The sequence below is a fragment of the Salmo trutta genome, chromosome 4 (genome assembly GCF_901001165.1).
Source record: "Salmo trutta chromosome 4, fSalTru1.1, whole genome shotgun sequence".
Lineage (NCBI taxonomy): Eukaryota > Metazoa > Chordata > Actinopteri > Salmoniformes > Salmonidae > Salmo > Salmo trutta.
Window position 1 is genome coordinate 72,472,882 of NC_042960.1, and position 19,364 is coordinate 72,492,245.

The window sequence follows — 19,364 nt, forward strand, 5'->3', positions numbered from 1 at the left end:
CCAAACCCACTGGCTCCAGGTCATCTACAAGACCCTGCTAGGTAAAGCCCCGCCTTATCTCAGCTCACTGGTCACCATAGCAGCACCCACTCGTAGCACGCGCTGCAGCAGGTATATCTCACTGGTCACCCCCAAAGCCAATTCCTTCTTTGGCCGCCTCTCCTTCCAGTTCTCTGCTGCCAATGACTGGAACAAACTGCAAAAATCCCTGAAGCTGGAGACTCACCTCCCTCACTGGCTTTAAGCACCAGCTGTCAGAGCAGCTCACAGATCACTGCACCTGTACATAGCCCATCTGTAAATAGCCCATCCAACTACCTCATCCCCAAACTGTATTTATTTATTCATCTTGCTCCTTTGCACCCCAGTATCTCTACTTGCACATTCATCTTCTGCACATCTACCATTCCAGTGTTTAATTGCTATATTGTAATTCTTTTGCCACCATGGGTTATTTATTGCCTTACCTCTCTTATCCTACCTATCCTATTTGCACACACATTATAGATTTTTCTACTGTATTATTGATTCTGTTTGTTTATTCCATGTGTAACTCTGATTTGTGTCGAACTGCTGTGCTTTATCTTGGTCAGGTCGCAGTTGTAAATGAGAACTTGTTCTCAACTAGCATACCTGGTTAAATAAAGGTGTAAAAAATAATCAAAAGGCTGATATAAATACTATGCATGCCAGTCTCTCTTGGCTAAGAGTTGAGGAGAGACTGACTTATTCATCACTTCTAATTTGTATAAGAAACATTAATGTGTTCAATTCCAAATTGTTTGCATAGTCAACTTACAAACAGCTCGGACACACACACTTACCCCACCAGACATGCCACCAGGGGTCTTTTCACAGTCCCCAAATCCAGAACAAGTTCATAGACAATGTACAGTATTACACAGAGTCATGGAACTCCCTTCCATCTTATATAGCACAAGTAAACAGCAAACCTGGTTTAAAAAATACAAATAAAGCAACACCTCACAACATCTACCTGTTGTGTTTATGTCATGACATGTGACCTACCTGTTGTGTGTAATGACGTGACCTACCTGTTGTGTTTATATACTGACATGTGACCTACCTGTTGTATGTCATGACATGTGACCTACCTGTTGTGTTTATGTCCTGACATGTGACCTACCTGTTGTGTTTATGTCATGACATGTGACCTACCGGTTGTGTTTATGTCATGACATGTGACCTACCTGTTGTGTTTATGTTCTGACATGTGACCTACCGGTTGTGTTTATGTCATGACATGTGACCTACCTGTTGTGTTTATGTACTGACATGTGACCTACCTGTTGTGTTTATGTACTGACATGTGACCTACCTGTTGTGTTTATGTACTGACATGTGACCTACCTGTTGTGTTTATATACTGACATGTGACCTACCTGTTGTGTTTATGTCATGACATGTGACCTACCTGTTGTATGTCATGACATGTGACCTACTTGTTGTGTTTATGTAATGACATGTGACCTACCTGTTGTGTTTATGTACTGACATGTGACCTACCTGTTGTGTTTATATACTGACATGTGACCTACCTGTTGTGTTTATGTCCTGACATGTGACCTACCTGTTGTGTTTATGTAATGACATGTGACCTACCTGTTGTGTTTATGTACTGACATGTGACCTACCTGTTGTGTTTATGTCATGACATGTGACCTACCTGTTGTGTTTGTCATGACATGTGACCTACCTGTTGTGTTTATGTACTGACATGTGACCTACCTGTTGTGTTTATGTACTGACATGTGACCTACCTGTTGTGTTTGTCATGACATGTGACCTACCTGTTGTGTTTATGTCATGACATGTGACCTACCTGTTGTGTTTGTCATGACATGTGACCTACCTGTTGTGTTTATGTACTGACATGTGACCTACCTGTTGTGTTTATGTACTGACATGTGACCTACCTGTTGTGTTTATGTACTGACATGTGACCTACCTGTTGTGTTTATGTATGTGGAAGTGATAGATGACCACACTCTACATGTTAATGTTTTACATGGATGTAAATTGTAAATGATTTTGTCTGTAATGTCTTTTTCGTTATGAGTTGGACACCAGTAGGACTAGCTGTCTCCATGGCAAGAGACCGCAGTTAGACTAGCTGTCTCCATGGCGTCAGACCCCGAATGAATGGTTATAACTACTGTAGATACAGAATGAATAGTTATAACTACTGTAGAAACACAGACTAAGCATGAGGCCTAAACAAAACCTATAATAATCATTAACCTACATTGCTGACTTCAAGTTTTAACAAAAGTTGTTTATATTTTTTTAAACAGCGAAGCCTCCAGCATTGAATCACAAGAACGAACATGCTGACTACACCGGGCACGCGCTCGCACATTGATTTTGTCCAACCACACCAGACACAATCAGGACATGCAGGTTGAAATATCTGAACAAATTATATTTTAATTTGGGGACAGGTTGAAATACATGAAACATTCATGGACATTTAGCTCATTTGTCCTGGGATAAAATTAAACAATCGGGTTGTCGTTTTATTTGAAATACACAAGGTAACATTTTTTTCCTGGATCTCAGTAGATTTTTTTTTTGTATGTTCTCTCCCCTGACAATTAATCCACAGATAAAAGGGGAAGTCTAGTTTTTAGTAACCGCTCCTCCTTCAGTCTTCTTCTTGGGATTTTATATGGGGGTTGGCACCCAGCTTTAAGGTACATTACCACCACCAACTGGCCTGAAGTGTGGACCTCAGTTTATCTTTCAATCACCCACGTGGGTATATGCTCCTAACAACCAATGAGGAGATGGGAAAGGCGGGACTTGCAGCGCGTTCAGCGTCACACAAATAGAACCAAGTTCTATTTTAGCGCCTGGCTACGCAGACGCTTGTTGACGTGCGCCAGCAGTTTCGATGAAATGTATTGATTAACATGTATGCGCACATTTATTTTACAACGCGAGCGGTGTGGTCAGCATGTACGACCCACTTAAGACACAAAATCCTCATTTCATGAATATATCAAAACTTGAACATTTCAGTCGTACAAAGTAAGGCCAGTTTTCAAGAGAGATAATACACATCCTTAGATGTACAGTACATGGGAATGAGGAAGTTAGTCACTTATGAGGAGAATAGCAGAATGAGGAAGTTAGTCACTTAATGAGGACAACAGCAGAATGAGGAAGTTGTTCACTTATGAGGACAACAGCAGAATGAGGAAGTTGTTCACTTATGAGGACAACAGCAGAATGAGGAAGTTAATCACTTATGAGGACAACAGCAGAATGAGGACAACAGCAGAATGAGGAAGTTAGTGACTTAATGAGGACAACAGCAGAATGAGGACAACAGCAGAATGAGGAAGTTAGTGACTTAATGAGGACAACAGCAGAATGAGGAAGTTAGTGACTTAATGAGGACAACAGCAGAATGAGGACAACAGCAGAATGAGGAAGTTAGTGATTTATGAGGACAACAGCAGAATGAGGAAGTTAATGACTTAATGAGGACAACAGCAGAATGAGGACAACAGCAGAACGAGGAAGTTAGTGATTTATGAGGACAACAGCAGAATGAGGACAACAGCAGAATGAGGACAACAGCAGAATGAGGAAGTTAGTGACTTAATGAGGACAACAGCAGAATGAGGAAGTTAGTGACTTAATGAGGACAACAGCAGAATGAGGACAACAGCAGAATGAGGAAGTTAGTGATTTATGAGGACAACAGCAGAATGAGGACAACAGAATGAGGACAACAGCAGAACGAAGAAGTTGGTTATTTAAGACAATTGGATAACAACATTAAATTAATTATATGTGAGCTGTCCTCTTTCCTTTTCACTGTAACCCTAACCTGTACCCTAAATCTAACCTGTACCCTAACCCGCACCCCAACATATACCCTAACCTGTCAACTGTAACCCTAATCTGTACCCTAATCTGTACCCTAACCTGTCCACTGTAACACTAACCTGTACCCTAATCTGTACCTTAACCTGTCCACTGTAACCCTAACCTGTACCCTATCCTAACCTGTACCCTGTAACCCTAACCTATACCCTAAATCTAGCCTGTACCCTAACCCGCACCCCAACATGTACCCTAACTTGTCAACTGTAAACCTAATCTGTACCCTAACCTGTCAACTGTAACCCTAATCTGTACCCTAACCTGTCCACTGTAACACTAACCTGTACCCTAATCTGTACCCTAACCTGTCCACTGTAACACTAACCTGTACCCTAATCTGTACCCTAACCTGTCCACTGTTGCCCTAACCTGTACCCTAATCTGTACCCTAACCTGTCCACTGTTGCCCTAACCTGTACCCTAATCTGTACCCTAACCTGTCCACTTAAACCCTAACCTGTACTCTATCCTAACCTGTACCCTGTAATACCTAACCTATAACCTATCCTATCCTAACCTGTACCCTGTAATACCTAACCTGTACCCTATCCTAACCTGTACCCTGTAACCCTAACCTGTACCCTATCCTAACCTGTACCCTGTAACCCTAACCTGTGCCCTATCCTAACTTGTACCCTATCCTAACCTGTACCCTGTAACCCTAACCTGTACCCTATCCTAACCTGTACCCTGTAATACCTAACCTATAACCTATCCTATCCTAACCTGTACCCTGTAATACCTAACCTGTACCCTATCCTAACCTGTACCCTGTAATACCTAACCTATAACCTATCCTATCCTAACCTGTACCCTGTAATACCTAACCTATAACCTATCCTATCCTAACCTGTACCCTGTAATACCTAACCTGTACCCTATCCTAACCTGTACCCTGTAACCCTAACCTGTACCCTATCCTAACCAGTACCCTGTAACCTGTCAATTGTACATGTACATTTCTACAATCTAGATAGCTTTTACAGAAGGCAGGGATTCAAATAACATTTCTGTTGGCACTGAAATCACTCCATAGGAAACACTATCAACGCGTTTCATCTATTGCCCCAGAATGCTGTGCAACAAATAAAAGACATTGTATGGACAGCAGTTTTTGAAGTAGTCTCTGTGACTGCTTTTGGACCAATCATGTTTGCTACAGAAACACATTCAACAAATCCGAAAAGACAGGCAGGTTTCAGGAAGTGTTGCTTCTCTTCCTGGTTCTGGGTCTTTTCTTCATGATCATCTCCGTCTCCTGGTCGCTCTCACAGTCCCTCTGGAAGTATGATGAAAAAACAGACCTTAACCTGAGCTGCAAACCTTAACCCGAGCTGCAAACCTGAGCTGCAAACCTTAACCCGAGCTGCAAACCTTAACCCGTGCTGCGAGCTGCAAACCTTAACCCGAGCTGCAAACCTTAACCCGAGCTGCAAACCTTAACCCGAGCTGCAAACCTTAACCTGAGCTGCAAACCTGAGCTGCAAACCTTAACCTGAGCTGCAAACCTTAACCTGAGCTGCATACCTTAACCCGAGCTGCAAACCTTAACCCAAGCTGCAAACCTTAACCCGAGCTGCAAACCTTAACCTGAGCTGCAAACCTGAGCTGCAAACCTTAACCCGAGCTGCAAACCTTAACCCGAGCTGCAAACCTTAACCCGAGCGGCAAACCTTAACCCGAGCTGCAAACCTTAACCTGAGCTGCAAACCTTAACCCGAGCTGCAAACCTTAACCCGAGCTGCAAACCTTAACCTGAGCTGCAAACCTTAACCTGAGCTGCAAACCTGAGCTGCAAACCTTAACCCGAGCTGCAAACCTTAACCCGAGCTGCAAACCTGAGCTGCAAACGTTAACCCGAGCTGCAATCCTGAGCTGCAAACGTTAACCTGAGCTGCAAACCTTAACCTGAGCTGCAAACCTGAGCTGCAAACCTTAATCCGAGCTGCAAACCCGAGCTGCAAACCTGAGCTGCAAACATTAACCCGAGCTGCAAACCTTAACCTGAGCTGCAAACCTTAACCTGAGCTGCAAACCTTAACCTGAGCTGCAAACCTGAGCTGCAAACCCGAGCTGCAAACCTTAACCTGAGCTGCAAACCTGAGCTGCAAACCTTAACTTGAGCTGCAAACCTTAACCCGAGCTGCAAACCTTAACCCGAGCTGCAAACCTTAACCCGAGCTGCAAACCTTAACCTGAGCTGCAAACCTTAACCTGAGCTGCAAACCTTAACCCGAGCTGCAAACCTGAGCTGCAAACTTGAGCTGCAAACCTTAACCCGAGCTGCAAACCTGAGCTGCAAACCTTAACCTGAGCTGCAAACCTTAACCTGAGCCAGAAACAACTGTTGTGCACCACCCTTACCACTCAACAACATGCATCAAATTGCAGCATACGGTTTCCTTTGCATTCAGAGAATGCTGTCACTCTGTCACACAGTCACACTTCTGTTCCCAAAACTACTGAATGTACCGTGTGAAACCATGAACTGAGTTAAGTGTTACTTATTTTAGTTTGAGAACTAACAAAATAACATGTCTGTTGAAAACAGAAGCACGCCAGCATTCTGCATCGTGACAGTACCCAGGCAGCATATTTATAACATCTTTCACAGGGACTGTACTGTTGCCTACTGTATACTGCTAACAACACATACTGTATACTGCTAACAACACATACTGTATACAGCTAACAACACATACTGTATACTGCTAACAACATATACTGTATACTGCTAAAACACATACTGTATACTGCTAACAACACATACTGTATACTGCTAACAACACATACTGTATACTGCTAACAACACATACTGTATACTGCTAACAACACATACTGTATACTGCTAACACATACTGTATACTGCTAACACCACATACTGCAAACTGCTAACACATACTGTATACTGCATACTGCTAACACATACTGTATACTGCTAACAACACATACTGTATACTGTATACTGCTAACAACACATACTGTATACTGCTAACAACACATACTGTATACGGCTAACAACACACACTGTATACTGCTAACACATACTGTATACTGCTAACAACACATACTGTATACTGCTAACAACACATACTGTATACTGCTAACAACACATACTGTATACTGCTAACAACACATACTGTATACTGCTAACAACACATACTGTATACTGCTAACAACACATACTTTATACTGCTAACAACACATACTGTATACTGCTAACAACACATACTGTATACTGCTAACACATACTGTATACTGCTAACACCACATACTGCATACTGCTAACACATACTGTATACTGCTAACACATACTGTATACTGCTAACAACACATACTGTATACTGCTAACAACACATACTGTATACTGCTAACAACACATACTGTATACGGCTAACAACACACACTGTATACTGCTAACACATACTGTATACTGCTAACAACACATACTGTATACTGCTAACAACACATACTGTATACTGCTAACAACACATACTGTATACTGCTAACAACACATATTGTATACTGCTAACAACACATACTGTATACTGCTAACAACACATACTGTATACTGCTAACAACACATACTGTATACTGCTAACAACACATACTTTATACTGCTAACAACACATACTGTATACTGCTAACAACACATACTGTATACGGCTAACACATACTGTATACTGCTAACAACACATACTGTATACTGCTAACAACACATACTGTATACTGCTAACAACACATACTGTATACTGCTAACACATACTGTATACTGCTAACACCACATACTGCATACTGCTAACACATACTGTATACTGCTAACAACACATACTGTATACTGCATACTGCTAACAACACATACTGTATACTGTATACTGCTAACAACACATACTGTATACTGCTAACAACACACACTGTATACTGCTAACAACACACACTGTATACTGCTAACACATACTGTATACGGCTAACAACACATACTGTATACTGCTAACAACACATACTGTATACTGCTAACAACACATACTGTATACTGTATACTGCGCATACTGTATACTGTATACTGCTAACACATACTGTATACTGCATACTGCTAACACATACTGTATACTGTATACTGCTAACAACACATACTGTATACTGCTAACAACACATACTGTATACTGTATACTGCTAACAACACATACTGTATACTGCTAACAACACATACCGTATACTGCTAACAACACATACTGTATACTGCTAACACATACTGTATACGGCTAACAACACATACTGTATACTGCTAACACATACTGTATACGGCTAACAACACATACTGTATACTGCTAACAACACATACTGTATACTGCTAACAACACATACTGTATACGGCTAACAACACATACTGTATACGGCTAACAACACATACTGTATACTGCTAACAACACATACTGTATACTGCTAACAACACATACTGTATACGGCTAACAACACATACTGTATACGGCTAACAACACATACTGTATACTGCTAACAACACGTACTGTATACTGCTAATAACACACACTGTATACTGCTAATAACACACACTGTATACTGCTAACAACACATGCTGTATACTGCTAACAACACATACTGTATACTGCTAACAACACATACTGTATACTGCTAACACATACTGTATACTGCTAACAACACATACTGTATACTGCTAACAACACATACTGTATACTGCTAACACATACTGCATACTGCTAACACATACTGTATACTGCTAACAACACATACTGTATACTGTATACTGCTAACAACACATACTGTATACTGTATACTGCTAACAACACATACTGTACTAAACACTGTAATAGAGTCATGCTGCCAGATCTGATCTAGTTAACCCATAGACCTGCTGCTACCAGTGATAACTAATGTAGATCTGATCTAGTTAACCCATAGACCTGCTGTAGATCTGATCTAGTTAACCCATAGACCTGCTGCTACCAGTGATAACTAATGTAGATCTGATCTAGTTAACCCATAGACCTGCTGTAGATCTGATCTAGTTAACCCATAGACCTGCTGTAGATCTGATCTAGTTAACCCATAGACCTGCTGTATATCTGATCTAGTTAACCCATAGACCTGCTGCTACCAGTGATAACTAATGTAGATCTGATCTAGTTAACCCATAGACCTGCTGTAGATCTGATCTAGTTAACCCATAGACCTGCTGTAGATCTGATCTAGTTAACCCATAGACCTGCTGTATATCTGATCTAGTTAACCCATAGACCTGCTGCTACCAGTGATAACTAATGTAGATCTGATCTAGTTAACCCATAGACCTGCTGTAGATCTGATCTAGTTAACCCATAGACCTGCTGCTACCAGTGATAACTAATGTAGATCTGATCTAGTTAACCCATAGACCTGCTGTAGATCTGATCTAGTTAACCCATAGACCTGCTGTAGATCTGATCTAGTTAACCCATAGACCTGCTGCTACCAGTGATAACTAATGTAGATCTGATCTAGTTAACCCAGTGGAGGCTGCTGAGGTGAGGATGGCTCATAATAACGGCTGGAACGGAGCGAATGGAACGGCATCAAACACATTTGATTTGACTCCATTCCACTCATTCCGATCCGGTCATTACCACAAGCCTGTCCTCCCCAATTAAGGTGCCACCAGCCTCCTGTGGACTACACTGTGAGCTCGTATTGTACGCACCTCGTCCTGGGCTGCCAGCTTGGGATGTCCTTTCTTCATCATACGAGTTAAATGGTTACAGAGCGACACAATTCTGAAGGAAAGCTGTAAAGGGGGAAAGAGTTCAGAGTGATAAGAGCCTCCGTCTACACAAATCAAACCGGGCCGGGGAATGTAGGCCGTGAGGCTGGGGGGAATGTAGGCCATGAGGCTGGGGGGAATGTAGGCCGTGAGGCTGGGGGGAATGTAGGCCATGAGGCTGGGGGGAATGTAGGCCATGAGGCTGGGGGGAATGTAGGCCATGAGGCTGGGGGGAATGTAGGCCGTGAGGCTGGGGGGAATGTAGGCCGTGAGGCTGGGGGGAATGTCGGCCGGGAGGCTGGGGGGAATGTCGGCCGGGAGGCTGGGGGGAATGTAGGCCGGGAGGCTGGGGGGAATGTAGGCCGTGAGGCTGGGGGAAATGTAGGCCAGGAGGCTGGGAGGCTGGGGGGAATGTAGGCCAGGAGGCCGTGAGGCGGGGGGGAATGTAGGCCAGGAGGCTGGTGGGAATGTAGGCCAGGAGGCTGGGGGGGAATGTAGGCCATGAGGCTGGGAGGAATGTAGGCCATGAGGCTGGGAGGAATGTAGGCCAGGAGGCCGTGAGGCTGGGGGGAATGTAGGCCAGGAGGCTGGGAGGAATGTAGGCCATGAGGCTGGGAGGAATGTAGGCCGTGAGGCTGGGGAGAATGTAGGCCGTGAGGCTGGGGGGAATGTAGGCCGTGAGGCTGGGGGGAATGTAGGCCGTGAGGCTGGGGGGAATGTAGGCCGGGAGGCTGGGAGGAATGTAGGCCGTGAGGCTGGGGGAAATGTAGGCCAGGAGGCTGGGAGGCTGGGGGGAATGTAGGCCAGGAGGCCGTGAGGCTGGGGGGAATGTAGGCCAGGAGGCTGGGGGGAATGTAGGCCAGGAGGCCGTGAGGCTGGGGGGAATGTAGGCCAGGAGGCTGGGAGGAATGTAGGCCATGAGGCTGGGAGGAATGTAGGCCGTGAGGCTGGGGGGAATGTAGGCCGTGAGGCTGGGGGGAATGTAGGCCGTGAGGCTGGGAGGCTGGGGGGAATGTAGGCCGTGACACTGGGGGGAATGTAGACCGTGACACTGGGGGGAATGTAGGCCATGAGGCTGGGGGGAATGTAGGCCGTGAGGCTGGGGGGAATGTAGGCCATGAGGCTGGGGGGAATGTAGGCCGTGAGGCTGGGGGGAATGTAGGCCGTGAGGCTGGGGGGAATGTAGGCCAGGAGGCTGGGGGGAATGTAGGCCAGGAGGCTGGGGGGAATGTAGGCCAGGAGGCCGTGAGGCTGGGGGGAATGTAGTCCGTGAGGCTGGGAGGAATGTAGGCCGTGAGGCTGGGGAGAATGTAGGCCGTGAGGCTGGGGGGCTGTGGGGCATGTAGGCCAGGAGGCTGGGAGGAATGTAGGCCATGAGGCTGGGAGGAATGTAGGCCAGGAGGCCGTGAGGCTGGGGGAATGTAGGCCAGAAGGATGGGAGGAATGTAGGCCATGAGGCTGGGAGGAATGTAGGCCGTGAGGCTGGGGGGAATGTAGGCCGTGAGGCTGGGGGGAATGTAGGCCGGGAGGCTGGGGGGAATGTAGGCCGTGAGGCTGGGGGAAATGTAGGCCAGGAGGCTGGGAGGCTGGGGGGAATGTAGGCCAGGAGGCTGGGGGGAATGTAGGCCATGAGGCTGGGAGGAATGTAGGCCAGGAGGCCGTGAGGCTGGGGGGAATGTAGGCCAGGAGGCTGGGAGGAATGTAGGCCATGAGGCTGGGAGGAATGTAGGCCATGATGCTGGGAGGAATGTAGGCCGTGAGGCTGGGGGGAATGTAGTCCGTGAGGCTGGGGGGAATGTAGGACAGGAGGCCGTGAGGCTGGGGGAATGTAGGCCAGGAGGCTGGGAGGAATGTAGGCCATGAGACTGGGAGGAATGTAGGCCGTGAGACTGGGGGGAATGTAGGCCGTGAGGCTGGGGGGAATGTAGTCCGTGAGACTGGGGGGAATGTAAGCCGTGAGGCTGGGGGGAATGTAGGCCATGAGGCTGGGGGGAATGTAGGTCGTGAGGCTGGGGAGAATGTAGGCCGTGAGGCTGGGAGGCTGGGGGGAATGTAGGCCATGAGGCTGGGGGGTATGTAGGCCGTGAGGCTGGGGGGAATGTAGGCCATGAGGCTGGGGGGAATGTAGGCCGTGAGGCTGGGGGGAATGTAGGCCGTGAGGCTGGGGGGAATGTAGGCCGTGAGGCTGGGGGGAATGTAGGCCAGGAGGCTGGGGGGAATGTAGGCCAGGAGGCTGGGAGGCTGGGGGGAATGTAGGCCAGGAGGCTGGGAGGAATGTAGGCAATGAGGCTGGGGAGAATGTAGGCCGTGAGGCTGGGGGGCTGGGGGGAATGTAGACCATGAGGCTGGGGGGAATGTAGGCCGTGAGGCTGGGGGGAATGTAGGCCAGGAGGCTGGGAGGAATGTAGGCCGTGAGGCTGGGAGGAATGTAGGCCAGGAGGCTGGGAGGCTGGGGGGAATGTAGGGCATGAGGCTGGGGGGAATGTAGGCCATGAGGCTGGGGGGAATGTAGGCCATGAGGCTGGGGGGAATGTAGGCCAGGAGGCTGGGAGGCTGGGGGGAATGTAGGCCGTGAGGCTGGGGGGAATGTAGGCCGTGAGGCTGGGGGGAATGTAGGCCGTGAGGCTGGGGGGAATGTAGGCCATGAGGCTGGGAGGAATGTAGGCCGTGAGGCTGGGGGGAATGTAGGCCATGAGGGTGGGGGGAATGTAGGTCGTGAGGCTGGGGAGAATGTAGGCCGTGAAGCTGGGGGGAATGTAAGCCGGGAGGCTGGGGGGAATGTAGGCCGTGAGGCTGGGGGAAATGTAGGCCAGGAGGCTGGGGGGAATGTAGGCCAGGAGGCCGTGAGGCTGGGGGGAATGTAGGCCAGGAGGCTGGGGGGAATGTAGGCCAGGAGGCTGGGAGGAATGTAGGCCATGAGGCTGGGAGGAATGTAGGCCAGGAGGCCGTGAGGCTGGGGGGAATGTAGGCCAGGAGGCTGGGAGGAATGTAGGCCATGAGGCTGGGAGGAATGTAGGCCGTGAGGCTGGGGGGAATGTAGACCGTGAGGCTGGGGGGAATGTAGTCCGTGAGGCTGGGGGGAATGTAGGCCGTGAGGCTGGGGGGAATGTAGGCCATGAGGCTGGGGGGAATGTAGGTCGTGAGGCTGGGGGGAATGTAGGCCGTGAGACTGGGGGGAATGTAGGCCGTGAGGCTGGGAGGCTGGGGGGAATGTAGGCCGTGAGGCTGGGGGGAATGTAGGCCGTGAGGCTGGGAGGCTGGGGGGAATGTAGGCCAGGAGGCCGTGAGGCTGGGGGGAATGTAGGCCGTGAGGCTGGGAGGAATGTAGGCCGTGAGGCTGGGGAGAATGTAGGCCGTGAGGCTGGGGGGCTGGGGGGAATGTAGGCCATGAGGCTGGGGGGAATGTAGACCGTGAGGCTGGGGGGAATGTAGGCCGTGAGGCTGGGGGGAATGTAGGCCGTGAGGCTGGGAGGAATGTAGGCCGTGAGGCTGGGGAGAATGTAGGCCGTGAGGCTGGGGGGCTGGGGGGAATGTAGGCCAGGAGGCTGGGAGGAATGTAGGCAATGAGGCTGGGGAGAATGTAGGCCGTGAGGCTGGGGGGCTGGGGGGAATGTAGGCCATGAGCCTGGGGGGAATGTAGGCCGTGAGGCTGGGGGGAATGTAGGCCGTGAGGCTGGGGGGAATGTAGGCCAGGAGGCTGGGAGGAATGTAGACCGTGAGGCTGGGAGGCTGGGGGGAATGTAGGCCGTGAGGCTGGGGGGAATGTAGGCCATGAGGCTGGGGGGAATGTAGGCCAGGAGGCTGGGAGGAATGTAGGCCGTGAGGCTGGGAGGCTGGGGGAATGGTGGCTGGGAGGCTGGGGGAATGGTGGCTGGGAGGCTGGGGGGAATGTAGGCCATGAGGCTGGGGGGAATGTAGGCCAGGAGGCTGGGAGGAATGTAGGTCGTGAGGCTGGGGGGAATGTAGGCCATGAGGCTGGGAGGCTGGGGGGAATGTAAGCCAGGAGGCTGGGGGAATGTAGGCCGTGTGGCTGGGGGGAATGTAGGCCATGAGGCTGGGGGGAATGTAGGCCATGAGGCTGGGAGGCTGGGGGGAATGTAGGCCGTGAGGCTGGGGGTAATGTAGGCCATGAGGCTGGGGGGAATGTAGGTCGTGAGGCTGGGGGGGAATGTAGGCCGTGAGGCTGGGGGGAATGTAGGCCATGAGGCTGGGAGGCTGGGGGGAATGTAGGCCGTGAGGCTGGGGGGAATGTAGGCCGTGAGGCTGGGGGGAATGTAGGCCATGAGGCTGGGGGGAATGTAGGCCATGAGGCAGACAGACAGTTGTGATTAGGAGAGAAACCAAGTCCATAAATTAATTCCCCCAGAGGTTTCTTTCCATACACTCCTATTGCAGTGTAAGGTCTGTCTGTTTTACCTTCCACCTGCGTCGGGCGTATTGTCTCCTGAAGTTCTCCAGGTTGACTACAGACTGTCTCTTGACCAGGGCCTGTCTGGAGTCCAACGGCTGCAGGGGGACAACACACACACACAAACACACATGGATAAAGACAGGGATCTATACCAAGGTAATCTATGGCAAGCAGCAGTGTTGTGTCCGATTCAAGACCGGAGCAAATCAAGTCCGAGTCAAGACCAATGGAGGGGGACAAGACCAGAATAATGTGAGTCCAATTCACGACCATGAAATCACGACCATGAAATCACAACCATGAAATCACGACCATGAATTCACGACCATGAATTCACGACCATGAAATCACGACCATGAATTCACGACCATGAAATCACGACCATGAAATCACGACCATGCAATCACGACCATGAATTCACGACCATGAAATCACGACCATGAAATCACGACCATGAATTCACGACCATGAAATCACGACCATGAAATCACGACCATGATAAGAGTTCAACATGTCCAGTATTTCTGTGTTCATATTTCAGAACAACATAGTGGTGAAAAAAATTGCCATTCTAAAAAGTAGTACAAACCCAAACACAGTTGGGGAGAATGGGCCTTCTACACCTTTAAAGAAGGGCTAAGGATTAATAAAAACATGTTTATTTCATTTATTTAACTAGGCAAGTCAGTTAAGGACCAATTCTTAATTACAATGACGGCCTGCAAAAAGGCTAAAAGCCTCCTGTGGGAACGGGGCCCTGGGAGAGTGTCCCTGATTGTGTCTTTGAATGAAGAGATGGAGATAAAGTGGGGACGGGGGCCTGGGAGAGTGTCCATGATTTGAGTCTTTGAGGGACGGGCCTGGGAGAGTGTCCATGATTGTGTCTTTGAGGGACGGGCCCTGGGAGAGTGTCCATGATTTGAGTCTTTGAGGGACGGGGCCTGGGAGAGTGTCCATGATTGAGTCTTTGAGGGACGGGGCCCTGGGAGAGTGTCCATGATTTGAGTCTTTGAGAGACGGGGCCCTGGGAGAGTGTCCATGATCGTGTCTTTGAGGGACGGGGCCTGGGAGAGTGTCCATGATTGTGTCTTTGAGGGACGGGGCCTGGGAGAGTGTCCATGATTGTGTCTTTGAGGGACGGGGCCCTGGGAGAGTGTCCATGATCGTGTCTTTGAATGAAGAGATGGAGATAAAAGTGTCCAGGGATATGAAGTCCTCTTCCACTTGGGAACTTTACAGTCCTATTGATCAAACAACCATGAAAAGGTAGGCTCCCTCTCCCTACATGCACATCAACAACCACAAGATCAACAACTAATGCTAGCCAGAGGTATATGAGCTAAAATCTAATGCAGGAACATTAGATAAACCCTCTCAAACTTTTTCAGCTTGTTGGCCGTCAAAATTGCACTGATAAACGATGGGGAATTGTGGCCTCTTCCTACTTCTGCAACTTGCCTGCCAATGCATGCTTGTCCCAGCCAAGCACCCAAGCTAACTGGCTAAAGTTGTCTAGCTTGCTAGCTAGCTACTTCCAGACACAAATGAGAGAACAGCTAACTCTGACCAGTTACTTTAGTTCTTGACTAACTATTACGGTTTTTACTCGCTGTAGCAGTGCTGGTTAGGCTGGTTACATGTTATCCAGAGCGTTCTTGACTAACTATTACGTTTTTTACTCGCTGTAGCAGTGCTGGTTAGGCTGGTTAGGCTGGTTACATGTTATCCAGAGCGTTCTTGACTAACTATTACGGTTTTTACTCGCTGTAGCAGAGCTGGTTAGGCCTTTATTTTTGCCTACATTTACTGACACCGGTCATATTCAGCAGGTGTTTTGCACTTTCGTAAACTCAGCAGTCCTCTGAAATCGGTGTAGATAGGCAGAGTCAATTTACGAAAGCAAGATATCTAACTGTATAACAGTCGTTGAAGTTCTTAATAGCTATAATCAAATGACTCCTGCATCTCTGGCTGTGTTTTAGCCACCGATAGCTATAATCAAATGACTCCTGCATCTCTGGCTGTGTATTAGCCACCGAAAAACAACATGAGGGGAAAAAGTCAGTTAGGGTGTCAACATTTCAATCTCTGCAGAACAAACTGTTATAGTCGAGCTTCAAAGTGTTCAACAAATATAACATAATAATAATAAACCGTGTCATTACCTGTATCCAGGGATGTTTCAGAGCACCATGGATTGTCAACCGTTTTCTGAAAGGCAAAGAACAACCGTAAAGGTTTGTTAGCTTAGCGAGGGGACGCGTGCACAAAGAAGTGTTGTCGCTCTATGAAAACAGATGGTTGGCAAGTGAACAAGTCCCATCCTGCCTCGACACTGACAACCTCTGGGGTATGCATGTACTGTAGGTTCCTTCAAGGAAACAAGTCCAGTGACTAATCAATTAACAAAGGAAGATGTATACTGGAGGGATGCTAGTCCTGAGCTACAGGCAGTTAGATTTGGGTATGTCATTTTAGGCGAAAATTGGAGAGAAAAAAATGGATGGATCCTTATTAAGTATGCTCTCTCTCCCTCTCCTCCTGGAGGACCTGAGCCCTAGGACCATGCCTCAGGACTACCTGGCCTGATGACTCCTTGCTGTCCCCAGTTCACCTGGTCGCGCTGCTGCTCCAGTTTCAACTGTTCTGCCTGCAGCTATGGAACCCTGACCTGTTCACCGGACGTGCTACCTTGTCCTGGACCTGCTGTCCCAGACCTGCTGGAACCCTGACCTGTTCACCGGACGTGCTACCTTGTCCTGGACCTGCTGTTCTCGACTTTCTCTCTCTCTCTACCGCACCTGCTGTCTCTAACTCTGAAAGATCGGCTATGAAAAGCCGACTAACATTTACTCTTGAGTTGCTGACCTGTTGCACCCTCGACAACCACTGTGATTATTATTATCTGACCCTGCTGGTCATCTATGAACATTTGAACATCTTGGCCATGTGCTGTTATAATCTCCACCCGGCACAGCCAGAAGAGGGCTGGCCACCCCTCATAGCCTGGTTCCTCTCTAGGTTTCTTCCTAGCTTCTGGCCTTTCTAGGGAGTTTTTCCTAGCCACCGTGCTTCTACATCTGCATTACTTTCTGTTTTGGCGTTTTAGGCTGGGTTTCTGTACAGCACTTTGAGATATCAGCTGATGTAAAAAGGGTTTTATAAATAAACGTGATTGATTGATGTTAAGTAACACACACTAGCTCTGAGCAATCAGTGTTTTTTGAGGTTGTTTCGGTTTGATTATAAAAAAAAAAATTGTTTTTGATGTAGATTTTAAAAAATGGTAAGTAAATGCACTATACATTGAATGCTGTAACAACACATAATAAAACAATGAATCAAAGTCCCTATGATGGTAGTGACTGTCCATTACTGACGATCATTTATTAACCACCAGTTAGTCACATGACTTTAATAACATATTTCAGTTGTTGTGTTTTATTACATTAGGTTTATTTGATGTTTTTAATATTTCCTTCCAAGTCGTCATCTCTATGAAGTTGCTGCCTGACAAAAATCCCTGTTTTAGTAGTTCTTCAAAGTAAATAAGGCATAACTTTTATGACTGCTGAATAGCACCTATCAATGACTTAGATGATGTGTTTTCAGGTTAAGATAACTTGTGAAAAAACTGCCCTCTATTCCTCTCCTTCATTCTTCTGTGTCTGCCCCACACTAAAATAAACACACAGACCGGACAAGGAGGCGCGCAATGGATTATGGTCATTGTAGTTAATTACTACATTTTCTGCACTAAACTATGTAGAATATTGGCCTGTTGGAAACTACAACTCCCTACTACATCACACAGTTCAGTCTGGATCTGATTCATCTCTAGAGAAACTACAACTCCCTACTACATCACACAGTTCAGGCTGGATCTGATTTATCTCTAGAGAAACTACAACTCCCTACTACATCACACAGTTCAGTCTGGATCTGATTTATCTCTAGAGAAACTACAACTCCCTACTACATCACACATGGTTTATCTAGAGAAACTACAACTCCCTACTACATCGCACAGTTCAGTCTGGATCTGATTTATCTCTCGAGAAACTACAACTCCCTACTACATCACACATGGTTTATCTAGAGAAACTACAACTCCCTACTACATCACACAGTTCAGTCTGGATCTGATTTATCTCTAGAGAAACTACAACTCCCTACTACATCACACAGTTCAGGCTGGATCTGATTTATCTCTAGAGAAACTACAACATCACACAGTTCAGGGTGGATCTGATTTATCTCTAGAGAAACTACAACTCCCTACTACATCACACAGTTCAGTCTGGATCTGATTTATCTCTAGAGAAACTACAACTCCCTACTACATCACACAGTTCAGGCTGGATCTGATTTATCTCTAGAGAAACTACAACTCCCTACTACATCACACAGTTCAGACTGGATCTGATTTATCTCTAGAGAAACTACAACTCCCTACTACATCACACAGTTCAGGCTGGATCTGATTTATCTCTAGAGAAACTACGCAATGTGCTCATTGAGCTCACAGGAAAACCCTGAAGAAAACGGACTTCAAAATCCTTTTTACCGAAGTCGGTCAATTAGTTGTTTAAAAACTGAAAAAAAAATAACCTACATTTTGATTCATCGCTCGGCACTGATACACACAGGGGTCAAGGTTCACAGATCTCTCCTCTGCAGCTGGCTAGCTCAGAACTCTACACACTGGTCTTTATTCTCATCTGATCTTTGACCTCCAGGTGAGAACTGACTCTAACCTGGTGTCCTTTTCCAGTAGTTGTCGTATAAAGCTTTTGGCCAGCTCACTGGTCCTGCTGAATAACTCGTCATCGAACTCGTAGGCTATGGCTGAGATGTTCCCAAGAGTTTCCTGCTTTGAATCCCCGAGGAACGGTGACGCTCCACTCAAACTGAAAACACACACAAAGAGTCCATGAGTGACACTGTGTCCAAACTGTCACATCAATACATTTATAAATCAAGCAACGCCATGTGTTTCCTAAAAGAGGTTTTAACAGTTTCTACTTACAGTATGTACGTGATGACGCCGATGCTCCTGTGATAGAAGAGGAGAACAACAAGGTTCATCTGCTGAGATGATTCACAGCCTGTCTGCTGTCCTGTCTGCTGTCCTGTCTGCTGTCCTGTCTGCTGTCCTGTCTGCTGTCCTGTCTGCTGTCCTGTCTGCTGTCCTGTCTGCTGTCCTGTCTGCTGTCCTGTCCTGTCTGCTGTCCTGTCTGCTGTCCTGTCTGCTGTCCTGTCCTG

General features: G+C 47.3%; 1 protein-coding gene across 5 annotated transcripts in view; it reads right to left on the minus strand.

Moving 5' to 3' along the window:
* Positions 1–2,275: 2,275 nt before the first annotated feature.
* The window catches only part of dapk2b (death-associated protein kinase 2b), a 49,418-nt gene continuing 32,329 nt past the window's right edge, over positions 2,276–19,364 (minus strand). The window contains exons 7-13 of one of the 5 annotated variants that reach the window (XR_003878058.1): positions 19,129–19,155; positions 18,857–19,009; positions 16,265–16,310; positions 14,105–14,194; positions 9,629–9,712; positions 4,303–5,194; positions 2,276–3,995 (exon numbers count right to left, since the gene is read on the minus strand). Coding sequence is in view for 1 of the 5 variants with exons in the window: in XM_029751994.1 (XP_029607854.1) it covers positions 5,114–5,194; positions 9,629–9,712; positions 14,105–14,194; positions 16,265–16,310; positions 18,857–19,009; positions 19,129–19,155 (481 nt within the window). In the remaining 4 variants the exon portion in view is untranslated. Of the gene's footprint in view, positions 5,195–9,628; positions 9,713–14,104; positions 14,195–16,264; positions 16,311–18,856; positions 19,010–19,128; positions 19,156–19,364 lie in introns of all 5 variants that reach the window. The other 4 variants (XR_003878056.1, XR_003878057.1, XR_003878055.1 and 1 more) reach the window with 4 other exon arrangements.